This window comes from Chlorella variabilis (assembly GCF_000147415.1).
Source record: "Chlorella variabilis unplaced genomic scaffold CHLNCscaffold_9, whole genome shotgun sequence".
NCBI lineage: Eukaryota > Viridiplantae > Chlorophyta > Trebouxiophyceae > Chlorellales > Chlorellaceae > Chlorella > Chlorella variabilis.
The window spans coordinates 23,512-44,479 of NW_005435079.1; the positions used below are offsets into that span (position 1 = coordinate 23,512).

A 20,968-nucleotide genomic window follows, 5' to 3' on the forward strand; every position below is an offset into this window, starting at 1 on the left:
CCTGGCTGCGTGCTGCCCCTCCACGCACCAGCTAGCTGCCCTTGGTGGCTGCCTTCTTGGCGGCGACCCTCGCGACGCGCTTTGCGCGCTGCCGCAGGTACTCCTCTATCAACGCCTGCCCCGCCAGCATGCCCGCCCGCGCCGCCGCCACCGGCGGCAGGCCCTCCGCAAGCGCGGCCGCCACGGCCGCCTGCTGCTGCTGCGACAGCTGGGCCTTGGCTTCCTTGTACGCCCGCCTGCACATGCACACAGCATGCACCGACGCACACTCAGAGCCGGCAGGCGAACCATGCATGCGCGGCCATATCCCCCTGCATCATCACCTCACACGCTTCCCGCCACGCGCATGGCAGGCAAGCAAGCGCAACAGGGCAGGGCAGGGCAGGGCAGGCGAGCCAGGGGGCCGCTCACAGCTCCTCCTCCGCCTCCAGCTTGAACTCAGACTTCTCCAGGATGGTGGCAGACCGCCACATCTCTGCGCAGGGTGCACGTAGTGTGGGCGTGTGAGGCGACCCGCCGCGCCAGACGCAGCAATGGGCCGCCGGCACGCTCGGGGTGGCCAGCAAAGCTGGCCCGGCCCGGCCCGGCCCGGCTGCCACCCACCCGACAGCCGCAGCATGATTTCGGAGCCTGCCGGCGCGGGCCCCAGCCCCTGCCTGGCCTGATGGATGTGGGCATTGGTGAAGAGGTTGTAGGCGGTTGGGGGGCGCGGCAGGTTCACTGCGGGCAGCAGGGGGGACAGGGGCGTGGGGTGGGTGGGTGGCGGTAGGCAAGCCAGCGCAGAAAGCGCGGGAAAGCAGGGAGCCAGCGGCCATGCACCGCCCTGCCAGCCGACACGGTGCCCGGCCTGGCCGCAAGCCCGCGTGGAGCCCCCACACCAGCCCACCAGCCAGCCAGGCCATGCGGCGGGGCTCACGCTTCTTCTGCAGCGTCTCGTCCAGGCTGATGCCGCGCGCGTCGCGCTGTGCCACCTCAGCCTCCAGCTCAGCACGCTGAGCTGGCGCCAGCGTCGCCACCTCCGTGCCCTCAGGCAGCAGGCCGTGCTCCAGCGCCGCTGCCTGCAGCCTGCAGTGCCAGGAGTGGTGGTGGGCGAGCGTGCGGGTGCGTGTGTGGGGGTGCGGGGGAGATGAGGGGGCACGGCGTGCAGGACGCTAACGGCAGGCACGGTTTCCTGGCACGGCAGTAGCTACTGCCGGTGCTGTAACAGCGCGGCAACAGTGCAGCGGCAGCTGCCGGCGCCGCCTCACTGCTCGTTCGTCGCCTGCTCCTCGTACGGCCGCCGCTCCTCGGGCGACATGCGCGTCCACTGCGCCCCCACCTCCTTTGCCAGGTTGCGGCCGGGGGCCCGCCACCACTTGTCACCCGTGCGCTCCGCCTCTTGCATCACGCCTGCGGCAGGACAGAGGGCCAGCCGGTAGGGGCTTGTAAGCAGCCCAGCATTTGGAATGCTGATGGGCACATGACGATCGTGCAGCCCCCAGTACCCCCCTACCTCCCATGCCAGCGCCACCACAGCCCTCCCTCCCCTCCCTCCCACCCCGGTCCCGGCCCCAGCTGCAGCCGCCGGCTCCCTGACAGCCAGCGCCCAACCGGAAGCCCCACCCCTGCTTGCTGCGCGTGCTCCTTACTTCGGAAGTACAGCGTGTAAGCGCTGGGCCCGCGCTTGTAGTTCCTCGGCTTGCTGGCGGCGGCAGCCCGTGCTGCGGCCATGGCAGGCCCATCGGTCAACTTCAGCGCCGCCTGCGGGGCCAGGGCCGGGCCCGGAAGTGGGGGCTCAGGCGTGGTTTGTAGCGGCGTTGTGGTAATGGCAGGGCGAGGGGCCAAAGCCCGGGGAAGCACGCCCCGTCTGCTCACATGTGCCCCCCCCGGCTGGCATGTGCCTATGGCGCCGCCCCCGGCAGCAGAGCGCAGCCCGCCACGGTCCCCGGCCCGCCACCACCACCAACTCAACACAAACGACCACACACACACATGCCGTCGCGACAGGAGCCCGGCCTCACCTTGAGCTGCTCCACCTCCACCTCTGCCGCCGCATCCAGCGCGATGCGCGCCCCCAGGCGGGCCACCTGCGCCTTGTGCGCCGCGCTGTCCACGTCGTCCCCATCCAGCAGCCCCGCCTCCTCCCCAGCCTCTGGCCGCGCCTCCCCCGTCGCCACGGCCGCCACCACCGCCGCCGCCAGCTCGTCGACGCGCCGCGGCCTGCCCCTGCGCCTGCGCACCTCGCCCTTCCCCGTCGCCGCCGCGCCATTCGGCGGCCCAGCCAGCGCCGCCGCCACCTTGCGGGCGGCACGTCCAGTGGAGTAGATAGTCTTGCCGGCCAGCAGCTGCAGCGCGTCTGGCAGCGACAGCTTCAGAGGGTCGTACTCCTGTGGAGGGAGGGAGGGAGAGGGGAGGCAGGGAGGGAGGGAGGCAGCCCAATCTCGGGGCGGAAGGGACTGGCAAGCGAGACGCTGGGAGGGGCCGGGCTAGGAGCCGGGCGGGCGGGCAGGCATGCAGGCAGGCGTGAGGCAGGTGCCCACCCACCCACAGCCCACCCACCCACCTACCTTGGGCACGGCGCGCGACAGGGCCCCGCAGCGGATGAAGGGCCCAAACTTGCCCATTGACACCAGCACGCTCTCGCCTGCAGGCGGCGCCGCGGGGGCGGGCACGCCGCGCCACGTCAGCGTGCCGGCCAATGCCCGGCTACAGAAGGCTGCCGGGCTGGCCGGGTGGGCCTCCCGTGCCCACGACAGGTGCGCGCATGTGTGCGTGTGTGTGTGCTTGTGCGCGTGTGTGTGTTGTGTTTATGTGTGTAGGCATGGTGGCGGTCACGGTGTGCAGCTGCGCCCAGGGCAGGCCCCCCAAGCCCACCTGTGGCCGGGTTGAGGCCCAGGTCTTTCGGCAGGGCCAGCATCTCCAGGGCCAAGGCAAGCGTCACCACCTTGTGCTGCATGTGCTGCAGCTGTGCGGCGCGGAGCGAGGCGCCAGGCGCAGGGGCAGGCCGGTGAGGGGGGGAGGCACGCGCGGGCTGTGGGGGCCGGCAGGCGCAGGAGCAAGCTGGTAGGCAGGGCAGCGCGGCCGAGGCCCGGGCGCGGCAGCCGCGGGCGGCAGGCAAGGGGGCGAGGCGGTGTGGCGGCCTGGCGGCAGCGGCGCACCCGTGGCAGCGCCTGGCGCCGGAAGCCCTGCTCCTCCTCGTTGTTACCGCGCTGTACGTAGGGCCCGTACAGCCCCGCCCGCACAAACACTGGCATGCCCGAGGAAGGGTCGTCGCCCAGCAGGCGGGCATAGCCTGCGGCAGGAGAGAGGCGGGGCGACGGCGGGTGAGGTGCACACGGGCGCGAGTTGGCAACCGGAGCCGGCATGCACACACCGAGCACAGCACAGTGCAACGCAGCGCGGCGCGGCTCGGCTCGGCACGGCTGCAGGCGTGCACAGGCGCCGGCCTGAGGGCCGGCTACGCCAGCAGGCGCGCACCCGAGAGGCCGGTCAGCGCGACCCCCTTCTCCGCCTGCATCTGCTCCTCGCCCTCGCCCATGGTGCCCTTCTTGACGGCCGGCTCCTCCACCGTCCAGTCCACTTGGATAGGGCGGCTGTACTTGCAGCCTGCATGCCACAAAACCAACAGGAAAGATCCCAGTGTGTGTGCGGGGGAGGGGTGCGGGGCTGGATGCGCCAGTTGATGTGGGCGAGAGGGGTGGTGGCGGGCGGGGCGCGAGGCCCAGGGCGGCATCAGTGCGCCGCCGCATCGGAGGCGCTGTGCAGGTGGCTGGCATGCGGGCGAGCAGCAGCGCTGGGCGGCCCGCAGCCCCAGGCCCACTTGGGTACAGGGAGCAGCCAACAAAGGGAGGCACTTTGGACTTGGACACAAACTTGATGGACAGCTGGCCGCCGCAGGAGGGGCAGGTGCGGTCCTGCAACGCCATGCACAAAGCCATGCCTGGGCTGGGCAGGGCGACGGCAGGGCCTGGCGGCGAGTGGCGGCGAGGGGCGGGAGCAGGGGCGGGAGTGTACGGCCAGCAGGGGTGGGGAGGCCACCAGGAGGCATGCCGGCAGTGTCCAGCCGGTGTGTGTGATGGCGGCGCCGACTGAGTGCCTTGCTGTCCCGGCGGTGCCCCCTCACCTCCCCAATCAGCTGATCCCCCACCATCTCATTCATCCTGTCGATCACATGTGTCACCGGCACGCCTGCGCCAGCAGCAGCCGGGCAGGGTCAGCCAGGGCGGGCGCAGGCAGCATAGCACCAGGTCCAGGCAATACGGCCTGCGGTACCGCCATGCCAGGCACACCAGTATCCCATGCTGGCAGCCTCACCCCCCACGTGGTCGAGCGTGTCGGTGAAGGGAGCCCAGAACCCGCGCAGCACATCCTGCCACTCTGTGCCGCCCCCTGCAGCCAACACACACACATCAACAAATCAGATCCGGCTTGCCACCACTTCCGCTGCTGGCGCTGCGGTGGTGCAGGCTGCAGTGAACACCGGGCACAGGCAGGCAGGCAGGCAGGCAGGGCAGGGCAGGCACATGGCGGGCTGTCCCACACGCCAGCGGTACCACCCACCCGACACCTCATCCAGCTGCTCCTCCAGGCTGCTTGTGAACCCAAAGTCGACATACTGGAGGGCAGGCAAGCAAGGAGAAGGGGGAGGTGGAGGTGGAGGCGAGGAGGGGGCAATAAGGCGGTGGGCGCGTGGCATAGCCTCCAGCTGTGCTCGCCAGTCGCCGCCACCAGCCAGTCGCCGCCAACAACAACGCCCCACCACCACAGCGCAGCTCCCGCGCCCCACCTGAGGGAAGTATGCCTGCAGGAAGGCGGTGAGCACGCGGCCCAGCGCCTCGGCATGCAGCGCCCGCCCCTCCTTGCGCACATACCCGCGCGCCTGCGCACAGGGGCAGGGGCAGCAGGCAGGGCAAGGCAAGGGCAAGGCAGGTAGGCAGGCAAACTGTCAGCGACGCCGTGCGGTTGCGGTGTCAGAACAGTAGGCAATGCAGCGGCGGGGTGGCGGCATGCAACAAGAGGGCGAGGCCGCCGCTGCCGCTCGCCTGCAGCACGTTGATGGTGGGTGCGTAGGTGCTGGGCCGCCCAATGCCCAGCTCCTCCAGGTGCTTCACAAGGCTGCCTGCAGCAGGTGTGCGCGGAACAGGCTGGTGGCACGCCTCGGTTTGAGCCGGCTTCCACGCTCCTGCTCCTGCCCAAGCGAGTCCAGCCCCCGCCCCTTACCCACACACCTTCTCACACGAACGCATCATGCACCATGGTCACCCACCCACTCCCAGCGGTCTCCGCACCTTCTGTGTAGCGCGCCGGCGGGCGCGTCTCGTGCTCAGAGGCCGCCGCCTCGCTCACCCCCACCTCCTGCCCGCGCCGGATGGCTGCCAGGCCCGCCACGGCGGCGGCCCGCGCCGCCTCCTGCTGCGCCCGCCGCCTGGAGGAGACGGCGGCGCCCTCGCCCTCGCCCTCGCCCTCGCCCTCCTCCTCAGCCTGCGCCGCCCCTGCCTCATCCTCCGCTTTACCGCCGTCGGCAGCAGCAGAGATGGCAGCGGGGTCAAAGTAAGCGGCCAGGAAGCCGGGGAAGGCGCTGGCGCTGGCGGTGGCACGCAGCTGCAGGCCGTCGTCCTCGCTGGCCAGATCAGCGGCCACCTGCAGCGGCGGCGCGCAGCAGGGTGAGGTGGGGGCGGGCTGCAGCGCAGAGGGCGCGGCGTGGCGCAAGCGCGGCCGCTGGCGTTGCGGCACAGGCTGCGTGTGTGGGGGGTGGGCGGCCCCTGGCGCGCCGCAACCTGCCCCCGCCTTCGCCACCCGCCTGTGTTATGCGCGCTGCGCTCATCTGGCATGCCAGCGCCCTGCCGCGGATCAGCCTGCAGGCGGGCAAGGGAGCACGGCCGTTGAGCTCCAGGCAGCGGCACCAGGCGCCCGATGTTCCTTGTCACGAGGCAGCGGGTGCAGCACAGCGCGCAGAGCGTGCAGCCGCCGAGGCGCGGCACCGCCACCCACCCGTACAGCTTGGCAGCGGGGCGCTCCACGCCCTGCTCAGCCAGCTGCTCGGCGGTAAGCAGCGGGTCGGTGGGGCGGATGGCCTCGTGCGCCTCCTGCAGCAGGCAGGAGGCGGCGGTGTGTGAAGGCGGCAGTGAGGCAGCCGCGGCGCAGTGCCCCGTCCTCCCACACACACCGCCACACACACCACACCACACACAAGCACGGGGACACGCGCACGAGCCGCCGCCGCCACACGCCACCTGCGCATTCTTGCTCCTGGACCGGTACACTCGCGCCTCCGCCGCCACATACTGCGCCCCGTGCTCAGCCGCCGCCGCCTGCCGCAGCGCCTCCACGGCGGCGGGCGCCAGGCTGACGCCGTCGGTGCGCATGTACGAGATGTGGCCTGCGGCGCAGCAGTGTGGCGGGCAGTGACGGCGGCAGGAGCTGAAAAGTGAAGAAGGAAGGGTGGCAGCAGCCGCGGGCCGGCGAGCCATGCATCCATCACACCGATGCCTGCTGAACACCACCAAAAAACAGCCGCTCCACAGTCGCTGTGGACATACATCACTGTTCAGCTCACCAGATTCGTAGAGCTGCTGCGCCAGCTGCATCGTGCGGCTGGCACCTGCACACAGCATGGCAGCCCAGCAGGGGTGGGCGGGCCGGCCAGCCTGCCCCACTGGCGCCCACGCCACTGGCACATGCCGCTTGCACACAGCATGGCATGCGACCATAGCAGGCCCACCGTGCGGCTCACCCAGGCCCAGCCGCTTGTTTGCCTCCTGCTGCAGCGTGCTGGTGGTGAAGGGGGGCGGCGGCTGCCGCTGCTGCTCCCTGCTGCTGGCCTCGCGCACGGTGAACCGCGCTGCCGCCACCCGCGCCGCCACTGCTGCCGCCGCCTGCTGGTCGGGGAAGCCCGGCTGGGGCGGCGACGCGCCATCCACGCCAGCCAGCCGCGCCTGCAGCAGGTTGGAGAGTGAGCAGCCCGTGGGATGGCCGTGCCTTGCCAGCTCACGTCCCAACGACTGGCATGGCAGTCAGCGGGCAGCGGGCCGTCCCTTCCAGCCCCCACCCACACACCTGTATGGTGCTGCCGCCGGGCAGCTGCAGGTCGGCTTCCACCGTATAGTACTTGTGCTGCTGGAACGCATCAATGGCCGCCTCCCGCTCGCACACCAGGCGCAGCGCCACAGACTGTGCGGCGACATCGGCAGGGGCGGCCCACAGCAGTGCCCTTGTCAGCGCCCCGCCAATGCAGTCGGTGCCAGTGACTGCTGGGTGTTTGAAGCGTCACACGCGGCAGGCACGGGGCACACTCAGCAGGGATCAGGCGGCACGGCGTGCTGGCGTGTGGCGCACCTGCACCCTGCCTGCCGACCGCGCGCCGGGCACCTTGCGCCACAGCATGGGCGACAGGTGGAAGCCAAACAGATAGTCCAGCGCCCTGGGAGGGTGGTGGTGGTGGTGGCACATGCGTGTGTGTGTCTCCATGTGGTGCTGGTGCACGTGTGTGTGGATGGAGGGACTCGGCATCACTCACCAGGCTGGCGGCAGCGGGCAGCAGGCACAGCAGGCGCAGCAGCACAGGTGGGTGCTACATCAGGCACCGCTTGCTGGCGACAGCGCGGCGGCAGCGCGGCGCGCCACCTGCGTGCCATGTAGGCGTGAACCAGTGGCTCGGAGATGTCGCGCGGCCGCTGCAGCGCCTCCAGCACCGCGCGCTTGGTGACTGCAGAGGGTGGGTGGGAGGGGGGCCTGAGCCCTCGGTTGGGGAGGCGCAGCCGCTCTCCACACCCTCCACACCCGCCACCTACCACCCACCACCACCACACCATCATCACAACCAACACTATCAGCATCCAAACAATGCGCACGAGCACACACACAGCGTGCGCACGCGGGCGCCGCACCCTCTGTGAAAGTGATGCGCTGCGTGGTGGTGCTCTCGAGTATGGCGCGCCGCCCCTGCAGCTCCTGCACCAGGTGCCAGCTGATGGCCTCCCCCTCTCGGTCCGGGTCGGTGGCCAGCACCAGGCGGGACGCCTGCCGTACCGCCGACGCGATGGCCGGCAGCCGCGCCTCTGCCGCGCCCAGCACCTGCCACTTCATGGCAAACCCTGAGTCGGGATCCACCGAGCCGCCCCTGGCGGGCAGGTCCCGGATGTGGCCGTAACTGGCCAGCACCTGCAGCGCAGGCAGCCAGGCAGGCGGTCAGGCGGGCTGCTGCGGGAAAGCCGTGCGGCAGACAGCAGCGTGGGCGTCCTGATCGGACACGGCGTTGCTAGGAGACGAGGAGCCAGCGCGCTGTGCACGCACTGCACAGCATGCACAGCACATGCACAGCATGCACAGCACGCCCACGCTGCACCTTGTAGTCTGGCCCAAGGAAGTCTTGGATCTTCCGCGCCTTTGCGGGCGACTCAACCAGCAGCACCGTTGGGCCCTGCCTGGCAGCCCCAGCCGCGCCCTGCTTCCTCGTCGCCTTGGCCGCCGCCGCGGCACTGCCGGTCGCGGCAGCGCCGGCTGCGGCAGGTGCGTTGGCTGCAGCGCTGGCTGCCGTGCTGGCCAGGGCGCGGCGCCCAGCGTTGACCCCGCCGCCGCTGCTCAGGCTGCCGCCCATGAGCAGGCCGCGGCCGGCGGCTGGCGCCAGCTCCGCCAGCTGCGCCAGCCATGCTGTCCCTCTGCGTCTTAATGCCGCCACCAGCATGGGCTGCTGCAGACAGCACGTGGCAGGAAGGAAGAGCACCTCAATGGCAGGGGGCGGGGCGACAAGCGGCGGCGGGACGTGCACGAGCGGCAGGGGAGCCCCCGCTCTGGTCCCGGCATGCTGCTGGCTAGCTGGGCAATGCTCCCACCTGTCGTATTCCTCTCAATCCCTTGCGCTGCAGAGCCAAATGCTCCTGCAAAGCTGCGCTTAGGCGCATGGCACGGCGCGAGCAGCAACCATACCCAGTTTCACTGGAAGCCGGTCAGCGTTATCGCGTGATGCTCTGCAGCAAAGGCCGCACGATAGGCTGCAAGTTGCCTGCGCCAGTGTCGTCAGCAAGGGTCTGCAGAGCCTCCCAGCATGCGAAAACTGCCAAGGTTTTCCGCCGATCACGATGTATAGCAATCCTGCGAGATTGCCGCCATTTCAGCGCCCCACACCCCGCCCCTCTGGCGTCCCATCAGCAGCCGCAGGTGCCGGACATCTTGTAGGGGTTTTGGTTTTTGCAATGACAGTACAGTAGTGTCTCTGACCCAGAACAGTCGGCCAAGAAAGTACAACAGCACAATTGCACCATTGCGTCACAACTTAGAGCAGCGCGGCTACCGGGGCGCCGGGCTGCCGCTGGCCGCCCCCGCCGCATCCTCCTCCCGAAGGTCAGTGGAGCTCAGCTTGGCTGCGCGGCGGCGGGAGTAGATGAGCCCAACGACCACAATCACGAGTGGGGGGAACCCCAGCTCTGCCCGCGTCTGCAAGTAAAAGCGGCGCAAGGAGCAATGTCAGGCGGCGAGGCGGTTGCATCCTCCGCCTTGTTGCCACGTGTTCCTGCCTCGTCCTGCGCACACCTGCCCACCGAATCCCCAAGCCCAGAGCAACAGGCTAGCCGCGCACAAAGATCATCTTGCCCACTACTCAACCCCAGCAGGCCCACCAGCACTAGCCCCCTGCACGGCTAGGCACCCACACCCAACCAGCGCCGCCCACCTGGTTGATGGCGTGCGCCCCCGGCACCGTCTCCTCCGACACAACAATGGCATCAAACTCGGGGTCCACAGCGCACAGCGGCGGCTCCTGCACCCCAGGCACGCCACACTGCGCAGTAAGCCTGCCTGGCGCCCGACTTCTGCGCCAGCCGCCACTCGCGCCTGCGCACCGCTGCTGGCTGGCTGCGCGGCAGCAAGCACCGCCATAGCCCCTGCCACCCGCCCACCACACCTTGGGGTTGGTGAGGGGCCCCGCCACCACGGTGGCCTCCGGGTTGACCACCTGCATGTATCCCACCGCCGCCGCCTCCCGCTCCGCATACCCCTCCAGCAGCGCCCGGTTCTTCTTCGTGGCCAGCAGCGCGTCGGCTGCGGCCAGACAAGGGGCACGGGTGCGTGCGCGTGCAGAGCGTGAGGCAAGGCACGGCCTGCGTCGGCAGCAGGCGAATGGAGCATGCAGCATGCAGCACCGAGGGGCATGTACCCGCATGTACCGCGCCCGGCCGGCCTCCATCTCCACCCGGCCCACCTGTGATGCCTACAAAGATGCTGCGCGTGGCCAGCAGCGCGGTGGCAGCCAGCAGCAGGCGGTGCCCCGCGTGCAGGCGGTCAAACGTGCCGCCCACCGCCACCTTGCTGAACTGGAGCACGGGCGAGGGCCAGTCCCCGATGACGCGGGAGCGGGGCACAGGCGGGCCGCCGGCCCCGCCCATGCCATCCCCCTGCTGCTGCTGCTGTTGCGGCAGCTGTCCGTCGGCGCTGCCGCCTCTACTGCCGCCGACGCTGCCGCCGCCGTCTGGCTGCTGCGGCGGCTCACCACTCGCTGCATCTCCAGCCTCTTGGTGGCCCGCGGTAAGCGTGAGGCTGACGCTGGGCAGGCCCGCTCGCTGCCGTGACTCATTAATCAGGTCCACCAGCGCATGGCAGTCCCCCGCATGCTCTGCCGCAGCCACAACCTCCTCCACATCTGTCAGCCGCTCTGCCACCCGCTCCGCCGACCAGCCCATGCAGGGCATCAGCGGGAAGACGTCGCAGCGCGGCATGCCGTGCGCCGAGGGCTCCAGGCAGTGCGTGAGGTAGTCCAGGGTGGCGGTGGTGGGCGGGCTGCTCGCTGCTGGGCCTGCAGGCACGGGTGAGAGGCAGCCAAGCACGCGCTGGCACCATAGCGCCCGGCTGACTTCCGCTAGCACCGCAGGGGTGCGGTGGGCGGCTGCCAGCCGCCCTGCTACCCTGCTCCGACACCCCCTCGTACCCCACCTGTGCAGTGCAGGTAGACTGCGCCCCTGCTGGTGCGCATGCTGTACTCTAGCAGGGCGGCCTCTTCCTCTGCCCGTTCCAGTCGGAGCGGCACCAGGACCGAGCCCTGGGACATCCTGGCCGCTTTGGGCGGCACTCTGACCGCCTGTTTTAGCTCGTAACTGGTCGGGACGGCAGCAGTGAAGCAAGTGGGCAGCGTCAGGCCCGCCAATGGCATCCCCTGAGCAATCACAATAATGGCAGCATCCGTGCAAATGCCATCCCGTTCCTGGAGGCGGGAGCGCTAGGGTCTCGGGCGAAGGGCAATACCGACCGAAGGTACTTCGTTTTGTCTGCCGCAGGCGACAAATTGGCATCGTCATTCACCCTGCGTCTGCCCATAGCTGACCTCCCTCGCCCTGCACTCCTGGGGTTTGGATCCAAGCCGGTTTGGATCGCTTTGGGTGCAGCTGTCTTCCTCATGGAGCCTTTTGCCAAGCGGCCTCGTGTGGAGGGGGCCATCCACACGGGTTTACCAGCAGAGGAGGCGCTGACATTCCATCTTTTGAAGAAGGACGCTGAGGGGCGGGTGGTGATCGAGGAGAACGGCAACTTCCCGCCGGAAATGACGCACCAGTGAGCAGAGGAGGAGCTGGGAAGCCGATGGGCGATGCCTGGGGTGCTACCGGCCGAGCCGCCACCGACCCGCCACGCTGCCGCCGTGCCGACCCGCCGCTCGCCTGCTGCCCTGCAGGCTGTTTGGCGAGAAGGAGGAGATTGTGGGATACGACGGCCTCAGCATCGACGTGTGGCTCACGCCACAGTTCCAGGTGCGCCTGCTCTTGGTGTGGCGGGGCGACACAGCGCCCGTCCCCACCTTGCCTCGCACTCCAGACTTTGCATCCACCTGCCCTTGCCCTGGCTCCTGCTGCCGAGCAGGCATTCATCGACGTCAAGTACGCGGCCAAGGGGCCCGGCGCCACAGAGCTGAAGCAGCCGTTTGCGGACGCCTTTGAGGCGGGATTCTTCCAGGACAAGGCGCAGTTTGATGCGGCGCTGCAGGTGGGGGAGCAGGTCTGGGGCGGCCGCGCTGGGGCAGGGAGTGTACAACGGCTGGAGAGCACAGACATAGGCATGGGGCTCATGGGGCTCATCTGCCGCCTGGCCTGGCCTGCGAGTGCAGGAGGAGGCGGGCATTGATGTGGGGCTGCTGGGCGAGCAGGTGGCCAGCCGGGAGACGGAGGAGGGGTCAACGTTCCGGGTGTGCCACGCCCACCTGGCCACCGCCAACCCCGCGCTCAAGGTGGGCAGCACGGGGGCGTGGCGGGGCGGCGGTGGTTGGGCGGACAGCTTGCCACCTCTTCAGCGTGGCTCGCCGGTCCAGCGCCGCTCGACGCCTTGCCCCTGCATGCCTCCCGTCCCGCAGGCGATGCACGCGCGGCTGCAGCCCCTGCTCTACTTCTTTGTGGATGCCGCCAGCACTATCGACCAGGAGGATGAGGGCTGGCACCTGCTGACCGCGGTGGAGCAGTCACCCGAGGGCGTGGAGGTGCGGCGCGGCTCCAGCCGCAGCGCCCTCCCGCATCGGTCGGCAGCGGACTAACCCCTCTCTCAGCTGTAGCCTCGTTCTGCCCCGCCACCAACCCGCTTCTCCCCTCGCCCCGGCTCGGTTCCTGCTGCCCCCCGCTGCCCTGCAGGTGCTGGGGTTTGCCACTGTGTATCGGCACTACCATTACCCGGCAGGTGCCCGGCTCAAGCTGGCACAGATCCTGGTGCTGCCGCCGCACCAGGGGCGCGGCGCGGGCAGCATGCTGCTGCAAGCGGCGCAGGGGCTGGCGGAGCAGACGGGCGCCTGTGACCTGTCGGTGAGCTGGGCTGGAGAGGCGGCACAGCGCGGCGCAGCGCGGCGCAGCGTGCGGGAGCGCTGCCTGCAGCCGCAGGCTGGGCCATGCACTGTTGGCGGCCCCATGTTTTGTTGGCATTCAGACCGCAGTGTGATGCCCCTGCCCCACCACCCACCACCTACAGCCCGCAGCTCACCTCTGCTGCCGCCGCCGCGCCCCTCCTGGCCTTGCCCCCAGTTTGAGGACCCTGCAGACGCGCTGCAAGCGCTGCGCACCGGCCTGGATGTGCAGCGTGCGCTGGCGCTGGACTGGGCGCAGGCGGCCGCCGCGGAGCGCATCTCTGCGCTGGCCGGCGACAAGGGAAAGTCGTCGGCAGCCACCGCCAACGGCAGCGGCAGCGGCAGCGGCAAGGCAGCCCGGCTGGCGGCGCTGGAGCACCCGCTGGCGGCGCCGGCCGAGGTGCTGTCTCGGCTGCGCTCGGAGCTGCGGCTGACGCGGCTGCAGGCGGGGGTGGTGTGGCGCGTGCTGGTGTACGTTGTTGGCAAGGGCGAGGCGGCGGTGGTGGAGGGCGTCAAGGGCATGATACGGCAGCAGCTGGTGGCGCAGCTGGCGGCGGCAAAGGAGGACGCGCAAGGTGTGCTGTGTGTGTGTGCGCGGGCCACGGGCACGCAGGGCGTGGGATGTGCTGCATGCCATCCTGATGCTGAGCTGGCTGAGCTGTTGTCAGTTCAGTTCGGTGTGCTGAAGCTGTGCTCCCCCCCTGGCCCTGCTGCTGCAGGCAAGAGCGTGCGGGAGACGGACAAAGGGTTCATCATGTGCCGCGGCGCCGCCACCACCAAGAGCGCCATCCCGCTGCTCCCGGTGGAGGAGCAGAGCGCGGAGCAGCAGGCAGACGCGGTGGAGGAGAGCACGGAGCAGCAGCTGGAGGCGGTGGCGGCGGTGGCGGCCAAGTTTCTTCTGTTGGAGGATGAGGAGGACGAGGAGTGAGCCGGCGCGCTGCAGGCATTTGAACCGTGTGCACTTTGAGCTTGCAAACCAAGCAACGCAATCAAATAGGAGACAGGAGAGAGCAGATGAAATGGGCAAAGTAGGCAGATCTTGTGGGCTGGCACAGGCGCCTGGGCGTGCTGCCGCCGCATCACTTGAAAGTGCCCTGCCAGCGGCTGAAGTCTTCGTACTCCAGCCACACGCTGCGCCCATCCTGCGCCCCGCCCCGCAGCTTCACCTCCGCCTGCGGGCAGGCAGGGCAGCCCGTGCGATTGTGTGTGTGCTGGTGGGGGAGGTGGGGCAAGTGCTGGGGCTGCTGCGGCGCCGGCCGCACAGACAGGGAGCGCGCAAGCGAGCGGGCGCGTCCCGCCGCCCCGCCCCATCCCCGCGCCCTCCCCACCTTGAACTTCTTGGTGTCTATGCCCACCAGCGTGCCCCTGGCGCCGCGGTGCGGCCCGCTGACCACCAGCACCGTGCCGCCCGGCTGCGGCACCACCGTCTCCAGCTCCGCCTGGTCCACCTGCGGGCGATGGTGATGGTGGGGTTTGGTGGGGTGGGGTGGGGGTTGTGGGTGGGTGGGGCGCTGGACCCTAAAACCCATAAACACACGGCACCTGGGAGTGGAAAAAACCGGCACAGCCACTGTTCACGGGCCCAGGCATCGCCCTCCCCTCCTGGGCCCCCACCTGCACCTGCCCACCTCCCTTCCCACCACCCACCCCACCCCCACATGCCGCCCACCTGCAGCACGTCCCCCGAGTCGCTCATCTCCACCTCGCCCCGGTACCGCTCCACCACCCGCAGTACCACCCCCTTCTTCTTGTAGTAGTCGCCCAGCTTCTTGGCCAGCACCTGGCGCACAGGGAGGGGCCGTGGGGGACAGAAAAAAGAGAGGACATGGGATGGGAGGGAGAGGTTGGGCCTGCTGGGATCCCTGCAGTGCCGCTCTGCTGCCCGGGCTGTCCAGCACATCCACGCTCCCTGCTGAGCTGAAAAGCCAAAGGGAACGCCAGCCCCCACCTTGACCACTATGCCCGGCGCCAGCCAATAGTCCAGCCGCTGCTGCTGCTCCGTCGCCGCCGCGCGCGCCGCATCCGACGCCGCCTGGGCCTGCTTGGCGGCGCGGTCCTGTGGGCAGGCACAAGGCCAGGAGGGGCAGGTGCCAGGTCAGCATCCTGCTGTGCTGCACCAGACACGTGCCTGGCCACAAGCCGCAAGCCACCACCTCCCCATGCACTCCAGCAGACCTCCCCATGAGCTCCAGCAGCTCGCTCTCCCTCCCCTACCTTTTCCATCAGCTCCTCTATCTTGCTCTTCCTCCCTCCCGCCGCCCCCTTGCCCGCAGATGCCCCGCCGCCGCCCTCCTCCTCAAACGCCAGCGCCGGCCTGGCCCCCCGCTCCCGCTGCTGCTGCCCATCGTGCGCTGCCGCAGAGGGCGCCGCCGCGCCGCGGCCCGCCGCCAGCTGGAACCCCAGCGGCTGCTCCAGCTCCTCCCGCCGCAGCTCGGTGGCGCCGGGGGGCTGCTCCCCGCCGCCGTCTGTGCGCGCCATCTTCTGCGCCCGCTCAATCTGCTCCTGCAGCATGCGCCGCTGCCGCTCCTCCTCCACCTGCTCCGCGCGCTCCCGCTTGGCCCGCTTCTTCCCCTCAATCTCCTGCGAAGCAACCCGGGCAGGCGCGCGGGTCGGGCCAGGGAGCCAACCGCCAGGGAGCGGCCAGAGCGGCCAGCGCATCAGCGCCGCCGCTTGCTGTCCCCGCAGCGCTCACCTCCATCTCGTCTCGGTGCACCAGCGTGATGAACCAGCCCTTCTCAGTCTCCTCCACCTTGCACTGCCCCGTGCGCCCCAGGTGCTTCACAAATTCGGTCAGCGTCAGCCACTTGGTACTGTTCATGTGCACATGGTACCTGCGTGTGTGTGTGTGTGGAGGGGGCAGGCAGCACACGGGCGGCGCGGCCGGGTGGAGGCGGTGAGGAGGGCCGGGGAGGCGGGGCAGGGTGGGCGGGCGTGACCCCAAACAGGCTGCGCCCCGCCCCATCGCCGCCAAACACAGCCGCAGTGCAGCACGATCACCACCGCCGCCGCCGCCGCCGCCGCCAGGCGTGTGCGGCACCCACCCACACAGCCACCCACACCACCCATGCCGCCACCTGTCGTTGATGTACTCGTTGTAGACCACGTTGGCGGCGATGCGGGAGAAGGGGTGCGCCTGCTTCAGGTGGTCGAGAAACGTCTTCTCAAACTCCTCGCTGTACCTGCGGGGCGGCCAGGGAAGCGCAGGTCAGGTCAGGTCAGGTCAGGTCAGGTCAGGGCAAGGGGTGGCTCAAGGAGGGCAGGGCAGGGCAGGGGGTGGCTCAAGGAGGGCAGGGGCAGGGCAGGGGGTGGCTCAAGGAGGGCAGGGGCAGGGCACGGACGGGCCGGCACGGGCGGGGTAGAGGGGCAGGCGCGCTCAGGGCAGCCCCCGCCTCACCCCTCCACGATGCGGTGAGGGTTCTGCCCAAAGATCTCCATCTGCCGCTTGTGCCCCTCCGAGCTGAGGTGGCACTTGAACCCGTTCTCGTCGCGGCACTGCTTCTCGCACATCTGCGTGGAAGCGGCAGGGACACCAGGCAGGGCGGGGCAGGGTTGGCCAGCAGGGCAGCCCACCGTGCTGCTTCAAGGGCAGCACAGCCCGCTACTTCTGGCAACAGAAGGGCGGCTGGGCCTTTGGTGGCAGCAAAGCAGCAGCTGAGGCAGGACACGCAGCTAGAGGCACAGCGCAGCATCGGGGGCGCCGATGGCGGCAGCCACAGCTCTTTGGCAGGCTCGCCGCACTCGCACCTGGCAGTACCATCGCAGCTTCTGCAAGCCCTTGGCTTTGATGCGGTTGCCGATGGCCTTGGGGGTCAGGAAGTCTGCACCGGGCAGGAAGGCTCGACAGCGGTGGCGGTGGCAGCGCCTGGCGGCGGGCCCGGTGGCAGCCACCGCTGCCTGGCACATTGCAGCCTCAACCGCACAGTGCAGCCTCGGCTGTACACCTCGTGCTGCCACAATCAGCTTGGCTCAGCTCAGACAGCGACCGTCGAGGTGCACCACCACCGCCGATCGACGACTCACCATTTTTTCCCATGTCTGCGCACCCTCACGGCGCAAACGGCCCCACTGTGCCGCTATAGAAGCCGGTTGTGGGACTCGGGTGCAAGGCCAGCCTCTGGAAGGGCTCGCAGTGGACGGGGAAGGCACAAAGTGGGGATAAGAACAGCAATTGAGGACCAGAGAAGGATGCAGGGAGGGCGCCAGCTCAGTGTTTCTGGCCCTCGTGGCAGCTTTGGCGATGGGCGGGCGATGAGGACTGCTGTCGCGTCCAAATTTCGCCAATCAGCTGGCGATGGCACATTGAGGATTGGCGAAATGCGGGGGAGCCACCCTTGCGCCTGGCACAGCGCAGCGGCCACATGCGGCGCCGCTGTTGCTTTGTCGGCACTTGCCTCCCTTTTGGGGGACTGGGGGCGAAGCCCCCAGCAAGCTGGCGCTTGTTTAACACTATGGAGTGAAGTTCCTGAGGAAAATTGGCCATTTCTCCTCAAAATATTGGCGATGTCATGGGGGCTGGCGACGCGCTGTCGCCCCGCCGCCTGCCCTCATTTAGCCAGCCCTGGCTGGCGATGGCCTTCGGCCAATCGCCAGCCAGAGCCGTTTTTTGGCCCGATTTCGCCAGCATTTGGCGATTTCGCCAGCTTTCAGAAACACTGCGCCAGCTGCATCCTCTGCCAGCAGGGCCGCCAGCAGTGCGCCGCCTGCCCAGGAGTCCAGCGCGCTCCTCCAAACCAGCAGCCCATTGACACTGCAGGGTTTCTATCTATTGCAATTCGGCATTCAAGGGGCCCAGCAGCATCGGCATGTTCTGCCACAGACGGAGAGGGCTGCACTGCCCACGGCAGCACACTCGACGCTGGCACTGTTCTCGCGTGTGCCCTTCACGTGTGCCCTGCCGCAGGCTCCCATCAGGCTCCACCCTATTGATCCGTTCCCTCATCTGCCAGTGTGTGTTGATGCTTGCTTGTGCTTGTGTGGGCTTAAAGTCTGGTAAAGCAAGAACTAGCTTGCAACATAGACTCCCCGCCGAAACGGGACGGGAACCGGGCGAAAGCAGAGAAAGCAATAAAACAGGGGTGGAGCAAGGCGACATGCAACGCAAGCAGCTGACAGGGCACGCATCGAAACGTGTGTATGACTGGCAAAGTGGCATGGCGCATTGGGGAGAAACGCAACGGTACGGGAGCATGGGCTGGCCAAACGGCAGTGCGGAACGCTAGGTCACTAGAAAAGCAGGGAAAGGCGCACTATGTATGCAATGAGGGCAGCCCCGGCTCGGGGCCGTTGAGAAAGCAGTGGGCGGGAGGGGGGAGGCCCCGGTGTGGGCGGGCCCCATCGAGGGGGGATGGGGCGCGCAAGCGGCCAGATGGGGCGGGGCGCGGGCGGCAGTGGAGTCCTGCGGCTGGGTGGGATATAGGGCAATGAGCGTTGAGCAGTGTGCGATGAGCAATGAGCAATGAGCAGTGAGCAGCCCCTCCCTAAACAAAGTGAAGCGCAGGACGGGGTCCGGTGGATGGGAGGCAAGGAAACGCGGGGGGTTGCCACGTGCGCTACCGCCGCCGCCGCAGGCAGCACCCCTGCGGCGGCGGCAGCGGCAGCAAGCCGTGGACCCAAACGCCGTGCCGCCGCCGCCGCAGGCAGCACCCCTGCGACGGCGGCGGCAGCAAGCCGTGGACCGAAACGCCGTGCCGCCGAGTCCCGTGGCTGCGACCGTAGACCGTGGGCCGGAAACTGCGGCCGCAGCTCGGCGGCACGTGGTTCTGTTCAAATCGCCAAGCGTGCAGCAGCGCCGAACCACGCTTCCCGGCCTCGGCGCATGCCTTCAGGGGCCCCCTATCGCTGGGCACACCCCTCCAACACCGAACATGCGCCCGGGGGGGAGGGCGGCCCGGGCTGCCCAGGCCAAAGTGGGCCGCCCTCGAGCAAGAGGCGGCCGGTCTGTGTGCTGAATGAATGAATGGATGCGTACTACTGATGTCTGTTTGCTTACAACAGACGCCCGGCGTGAGCCTGGGCAAGCGTGAATCAGTCAGATTGATTTCGGCAAAAGTTATTGGGCAGTGCTGGAGCAAAAGCATGAAAAAATGGCGGTTCGACAAGGCAGGCAACATGAGTAGATTTTGTGTAGCAGGGAAGCCGTGGTAAAAGGAAGGTCGGTATGCGTGATGGATGCGTGGTGATGGGTAGAGAGGCTGGGTGAGACAGGAGCATTTGATATCGGGGAAGGGGCTAATGGCCAGGAAAACAGCGGAGGTGCGCATGCATAATGCGCATCCATGTGTCAAGGGTATACTGGTGCAGGAACACCAGGTTTGAGGCTCTCCACAGCTAAGGGTCAGAGGAGCTGGGGTCAGAAGGCAAGCGTTGAAAGAATGGGTGGGGCTCCTAAGGGGCCCGTCGTTGGCAAGGCAGCGTGGAGCACTGTTGCAGCTCCGGCGCCAGCTCAGGTCTGGGCCGCGCGGTGCTGCGCAAGGGTGGGGGTGCCCGGCAGCACCAGCGCATCGGCCTCCAGGGCCGCGGCGGCCTTGCCGGGCAGGAGCAGGGCGTCGGCGTGCACCGGCGTGGCGGCGCGTGGCGAGCAGAGCGCCAGCGAGGAGGGGGTGCGCGGCGTGGCGGGCACCAGCTGCTCGGCGATGACGTTCACGGTGTGGCTGGCCGCGTGCGGCGCGCTGGCCGCCAGCGGCATGCGGCCGCTGGTCAGCTGCTTGGCGGCGCGGCGCGTGTCGACGTAGGACGCGGCCAGCGCCATGAGCCAGGCCGCGACGCCCGCCAGGCAGCCCAGAGCGTACAGGGCCGCCTCCTCGTCGCTCCACCGCCCGTAGTAGTCAAAGTAGTTGACCTGGAGGTGCACCACGGTGCGGCGGCCGTCGGCGCCACTGCCGCTGCGGTAGTAGGTCTTGTGGTGGAAGAAGGACCAGTACAGCGACAGGGCTGCCAGCATGGCGGTGTGCGCGGCGGCGCCTGCTCCGCCAGCGCAACACCAGCCCGGGAGGCGGTGCCAGAGAAGGCACGGTAGATCTGCAAGAAGAGGGAGGCAGCGAGGAGGGCGGGGCGGGTGAGATGGGCGGGCAAGAGGAGGCAGGCGCGGGGAGGGCGGCCAGCGTCGCACCGGCTGCTGGCAGCTGCGTGTGCCGGTAGGGTCCTCACCTGGAAGCAGATCACGGCTAGCGCGCAGGCCGCGGAGGCCGCGCCGGTGGAGACTATGGTCTGATCCACCCAGCGGGGGCCATCGCGGGCCGCGGTGTGGTCAAGGGACAGCACCACGGCTGTGCACGCCGCAATGCACTGCAGCAGGAAAGCACGGGGATGAGGGTTGAGTGGTGGGGCTCGCGCGGGGGAGACGTGGCAGCGCAAGCACAGGCCCTGGCGGCGGCCACTGGCTGCGGGCTGTGCTGTAACTCACCGCAAGTTTGCAGGCAAGGACCGTGACGAATCCGAACCCACTAATGTTCATAAGTCCTCTGGAGAGGAGAGGTGGAGCAGCGGGCAGCCTGCAGCAACAAAGGTGGGGGGCGGTGGGGGGGCGCCAGCTAGTGAGCAGGGCTGTGTACGCTAGGCGGGGAGGAGACCGGGCTGGCCTCTGCATGCCCCAGCCCACCCATCCCGAGTCGCTGAAGAGGAAACCCGGGTGGGCGGGAGGCCGCCGCCCCATGCTAGGCAAGTACCCTGCTCCCCCAGCGTGCCCAACGGGGCCTCCCTGGGCCGCGCCACCCGCGCTTCGCACCTCTGAGGGCTGTGCCGCGCTGTGGGAAGCCTTGCGAGCCGAGTTGGGCCGGCCCGGGCTGAGAGTCTTCGGGAGTTTGGAGTGGGTGGAGGTGTTCACGTGTGGATAGCTTGAGAGTCAAGCGAGAGGCCCCTCCAGTGGCCGATGATGGAATGAAGTGGGAGAATGGTGGGGCGGAGGGCGGTGGCGGCTTGACCACCTCAGCGGCCCGAACGTCCACCTGGGGCTGTGCGGAAGCGACCCGTGCGATTTGACCCCTCTCCTCAGACCGCGGCCCGCCCTCAAGTCAACGGTTTACGCCAACCGGCTATGTTCAGGGCTTCTCATACTGGTGCAAGACATGAAACACAATGGAAACCGGGCTGGAAGGGACTGGGTGGGGTGCGCGGCCCGGTGGCTCGCCTGCCACCCCCGACCCAAACATTTTGTGGGGGGGGCCGAGAAGCTCCCTCGACGCTGTC

At 68.9% G+C, this 20,968-nt stretch overlaps 4 protein-coding genes across 4 annotated transcripts; 1 reads left to right on the forward strand and 3 right to left on the reverse strand.

Annotated features, from left to right (window-relative positions):
- Window positions 1-31: 31 nt before the first annotated feature.
- CHLNCDRAFT_145197 (hypothetical protein) lies at window positions 32-8,662 on the reverse strand (the record flags this gene model as incomplete). The annotated part of the gene is made up of 27 exons (XM_005847967.1): window positions 32-236; window positions 412-475; window positions 604-720; window positions 887-1,065; window positions 1,248-1,389; window positions 1,629-1,740; window positions 2,001-2,366; window positions 2,547-2,623; window positions 2,854-2,944; window positions 3,138-3,271; window positions 3,457-3,585; window positions 3,800-3,893; window positions 4,103-4,167; window positions 4,294-4,368; window positions 4,540-4,594; window positions 4,766-4,858; window positions 5,031-5,098; window positions 5,268-5,619; window positions 5,961-6,065; window positions 6,213-6,358; window positions 6,536-6,580; window positions 6,713-6,914; window positions 7,036-7,149; window positions 7,315-7,399; window positions 7,603-7,684; window positions 7,866-8,139; window positions 8,324-8,662. 27 exons carry the CDS (start codon window positions 8,660-8,662, stop codon window positions 32-34), a joined length of 3,810 nt encoding a protein of 1,269 aa, XP_005848029.1.
- Window positions 8,663-9,264: 602 nt separating this feature from the next.
- CHLNCDRAFT_145198 (hypothetical protein) lies at window positions 9,265-11,017 on the reverse strand (the record flags this gene model as incomplete). The annotated part of the gene is made up of 5 exons (XM_005847968.1): window positions 9,265-9,411; window positions 9,647-9,733; window positions 9,878-10,014; window positions 10,175-10,765; window positions 10,903-11,017. The coding sequence occupies 5 exons, from the start codon at window positions 11,015-11,017 to the stop codon at window positions 9,265-9,267; spliced, it is 1,077 nt and encodes a 358-aa protein (XP_005848030.1).
- A 345-nt stretch (window positions 11,018-11,362) lies between these two features.
- CHLNCDRAFT_145199 (hypothetical protein) lies at window positions 11,363-13,712 on the forward strand (the record flags this gene model as incomplete). The annotated part of the gene is made up of 8 exons (XM_005847807.1): window positions 11,363-11,517; window positions 11,636-11,711; window positions 11,821-11,943; window positions 12,065-12,184; window positions 12,308-12,430; window positions 12,579-12,746; window positions 12,963-13,359; window positions 13,504-13,712. The coding sequence occupies 8 exons, from the start codon at window positions 11,363-11,365 to the stop codon at window positions 13,710-13,712; spliced, it is 1,371 nt and encodes a 456-aa protein (XP_005847869.1).
- A 151-nt stretch (window positions 13,713-13,863) lies between these two features.
- CHLNCDRAFT_22710 (hypothetical protein) lies at window positions 13,864-16,687 on the reverse strand (the record flags this gene model as incomplete). The annotated part of the gene is made up of 9 exons (XM_005847969.1): window positions 13,864-13,956; window positions 14,113-14,232; window positions 14,454-14,564; window positions 14,733-14,816; window positions 14,999-15,364; window positions 15,477-15,615; window positions 15,859-15,963; window positions 16,179-16,291; window positions 16,529-16,687. 9 exons carry the CDS (start codon window positions 16,685-16,687, stop codon window positions 13,864-13,866), a joined length of 1,290 nt encoding a protein of 429 aa, XP_005848031.1.
- Between the last annotated feature and the right edge of the window lie 4,281 nt (window positions 16,688-20,968).